The sequence below is a fragment of the Schistocerca piceifrons genome, chromosome 1, assembly GCF_021461385.2.
Source record: "Schistocerca piceifrons isolate TAMUIC-IGC-003096 chromosome 1, iqSchPice1.1, whole genome shotgun sequence".
Classification (NCBI taxonomy): Eukaryota; Metazoa; Arthropoda; class Insecta; order Orthoptera; family Acrididae; genus Schistocerca; species Schistocerca piceifrons.
The window spans coordinates 216121311-216125051 of NC_060138.1; the positions used below are offsets into that span (position 1 = coordinate 216121311).

The window sequence follows — 3741 nt, forward strand, 5'->3', positions numbered from 1 at the left end:
CCATTCCAAATTATTTCAGCAAGGATGCGAAGCATTAAGCAATCGAGCTGACGTCCTTTCTTCATCCAGTCACGAATCGAAATAAGTTTATTTTTTTTCTTATGCAGCGATTCCACACAAAAGCTTTAACTCCATCATAACTCGTGCGACGTGCAGCTACCAAAACTTTCATTTCATGTACGATTCAGGAACCCACAAAACGACGAAACTGAAGTATATACTGGTTTCGCCGTGTCTACAATCAAGTATGAAACCATTTGAGTGCAACTCATTCCGCGCAACGAGTGGCGCAACCCAATGTCGTCGTGTAAACTAGGCTTAATCCTCTCTTCCTTCATCCCAAATTCCGGGACGACGTTTTATTTCAAACATGAGAAGTCCTACATCGAAAATCACTGTATAATATAAATGAATAAAACATAAAAACTATGTAGCAAGCACACGTTATCCACAAATATAAACGCAGAACAGCTTGGGCGGGCAGCAGCAGCTTAGCTGTGCGGCGCAATTGCTGAGGACGGATAAACGGCTGCGGACACGCGCTATTTTGTAAATGACAGTGCGCAAGCCAATTGGTAAATTCTTAGAACTGTTTGCGAAATGATGCATGTGATACAGCATCGCTGCCAAACAACTCATGTTGAATGCTGTCAGTAAAGGATAACGCGGGTGACTGTATCATTTTCTTGTTAACTTCATTGGTAATGTCGATAACACGATGATGTAGCGCTGCTATCTCTCATGTCTGTTTTATTTGTTTGTTTATCAACAGTCACACGAATCACACGATGTATTACGCGCTGCTGCGCTTTTAAAATCAGCCGAACGCACAACACTACACAGTACGGTACCACTGCAGGGTGTACTAGTTATAATCCACAATGATAAAAAATCTTGTAGGTCTCGTGACAGGTGGTGCATCTGGGCTGGGAAAAGCAACAGCAGCCCGCCTCGTGCAGCAAGGTGCCCGTGTTATTATTTGTGATCTGCCAACATCACAGGGTGCAGCAGTTGCAAAAGAATTTGGTGAAAATGCCATATTTGCGCCTGTAGACGTCACATCTGAAAACGATGTTCAAAATGCTCTCAATGTTGTGAAGGATAAGTTTGGGCGTCTGGATGTTTTGGTCAACTGTGCCGGCATTCTCGTCGCTGTTAGGACGTATAATTTCAATAAAAAACTGGCACATAAGCTGGAAGACTTTACAAAAGTAGTAGCAGTAAATACTATTGGAACATTCAATGTAATTCGTTTGGCGGTAGGTTTGATAGGAGAAAACCAACCTAATGAAGATGGCCAGAGAGGAGTTGTTATAAATACGGCCACTGTTTCCGCCTATGATGGCCAAATAGGTCAAGCAGCTTATTCTGCAAGCAAGGGAGCTGTTGTCGGAATGACTCTACCAATAGCAAGAGATCTAGCGATACAGGGCATTCGTGTTTGTACAATTGCCCCAGGTCTTTTTGATACTCCACTGATGTCAGCACTGCCTGAAAAGGTTAGAGCTAATTTAATAAAGATGGTACCATTTCCGAAAAGACTGGGTAAGCCAGAAGAATTTGCAATGATGGTGCAGTCTATAATAGAAAATCCGATGTTGAATGGAGTGGTGATCCGTCTTGATGGTGCCATTCGAATGCAGCCCTAAGATGACACACTGGTATATGACAAACGACATGTAGCAGACTGGGAATATGTTGTGTGTGATTTATCTTTTATAAATATACTGATTATTTTTACATGTTAAAATGCAAAAATAAAGTTTTTGAAAAAATGTTTGCTTCTTGAGTTTTAAGAACTTTGCAACAATTTGAAATTCTACCATTGCCTATGAATGAGTACAAACTGTCACAGTATAAATCATTGTTTGGGATGATGAATTGGTGGTCAATAAATTTGATGGGGTGTGTCAAATAGCACCTGTCTATCAGACAGTGTGAGTAAATGGATGGGGTCTAGTGTAGCGGGGGATACAACCCGTCGGCTTTGGACAATGACATCACAAGTCGCCAGAGAGCAGTTTACCATTTTCGCTTTTGCTGTTATGTTTCAGTTTCGTTTTTTTACTGATTGCTTAATAAAGTGGATCTGTTTATTCTATCTCGTGAGATTTGTTTTTTAAAAAAAGCCAAAAAACACTTATCAGCTACTGAAGGGAGCTACAACACTAAGAAGAATCGCTTCTCGTCTGGCGACTTGTGACGTCATTGTCCAAAGCCGACGGGTTGTATCCCCTGCTACACTAGTCCCAATGGATGGAACATACACCTGCTATCCATATTCCTAGCAATAGGAGTGCATGAGGCAGACAACTGATAAAGGTCTCTGGAATTTTCCCAGGTAGCTATGTACATACTCAGACTGCTTGATTTTCTATTTTATTATGTGATTACATGATGGATAAAAAACAATTACAGTAGTACTCATCCATTAATATCTCCTATGCTGAAAGACAGCAGTTTCTCCGATGACATTTCATCCATTATTTATAGTTTTTTTTTTTTTTTTTTTTTTTCATATTTTGAATGTGCACTGCTTTGAGGAGGTCGTTTTTTCTTAAATTAGGGCAACCTATACAAATATATAACTACAAGTTTTAATACACATTTTTATTGCTCTAAGATAGTGAAAATATATTTTCCGTGCTTATAAGTGCAATATCTAGCATAAAAGCTTGTAGAAAGCAGTCATATAATTTTGATTGAAGGGTGCTGTGCAATACAAATATTGTTATTTACACATACTGCTGTTGACGCGACTACACTATATTAACACACTATTGAGGGTAAACACAGAACCTGCCAATGCCACAGGTCTGCCTTGACCCAGCACATCATCAAATTGCCAGACATAAACCACTCATTGATATCCAGTACAGGCATAAAATATGCACCAATATAAGAATTCCAACTGTGCTTATAATATCACATTTTTTTTTATTTCACCAACTCATAACCAAACTGTCATCTTCCAGCCTAATATTGTCCTCTTGGTTATGCTACAGATAACTCGGTCACCTCAACCTTAATACTATAAATTAATACAAAAACACTATTTGATATTCAGTTTTATTTCTATTTGTGTTTCACTGACATTCCATTCCACATCATCATGTCACAGGTCAATGCCAATGTATGGTACAGGTAGATTCAACTTACTCCTGTTTAGCATAAATCTCCAAACTTCCATAAAATAAGTGTTATGATTTTACACTTTGTTTTTTTTTTTTTTTTTTTGCAGATATTTGAATTCTTTTACATTTATTTTCAGGTATTGCAGTAAATATTAACCATGGCCCATTATTGTCCCTTCCAGAATTGTTATTTTCGGTTCATTAAATATCTGCAAAACACCTGTGTCAGTGTCATTTTTGCAATGGTGTTTGTTGACTAAAATTGTATAGTGCATAAATCCCATAGAAAAATCTAAAGTAATTGGACTGGGGCATTTCAGAATGCATTTTTTTCTTTTTTTTTCTTTCAGTGAGTATTATTTGTCCAATAGAAACTACTTCACTGATTCTGAGGCAATTTTTTGTGTTTCAAAACATGCTTTATAATACACAATCACATAAAAAAATTTATTGTATTGTACAATCCCAGTATTGTGCAATCCTAGTACTACAGATTACAAAATACCACTACACAATGGCATCATGGACAGTATTTGCAGAAGAACTTCTGCACAGTTTAGAATGCAGAAAATTAGGTTCTGCTGGAAGTACAGCTGTGAGGACAGAT

The 3741-nt window shown here is 37.9% G+C and overlaps 1 protein-coding gene across 1 annotated transcript; it reads left to right on the forward strand.

Annotated features, from left to right (window-relative positions):
* The first annotated feature begins 711 nt into the window (after positions 1-711).
* Positions 712-1767, forward strand: LOC124793774 (3-hydroxyacyl-CoA dehydrogenase type-2-like). The gene has a single exon (XM_047258046.1). The coding sequence runs from the start codon at positions 882-884 to the stop codon at positions 1647-1649; it is 768 nt and encodes a 255-aa protein (XP_047114002.1). The 5' UTR covers positions 712-881; the 3' UTR covers positions 1650-1767.
* Positions 1768-3741: the final 1974 nt, after the last annotated feature.

Bases quoted from the DNA above. Each gene is read 5' to 3' on its own strand.
- LOC124793774 (XM_047258046.1), top strand. From the start codon at position 882: ATGATAAAAAATCTTGTAGGTCTCGTGACAGGTGGTGCATCTGGGCTG.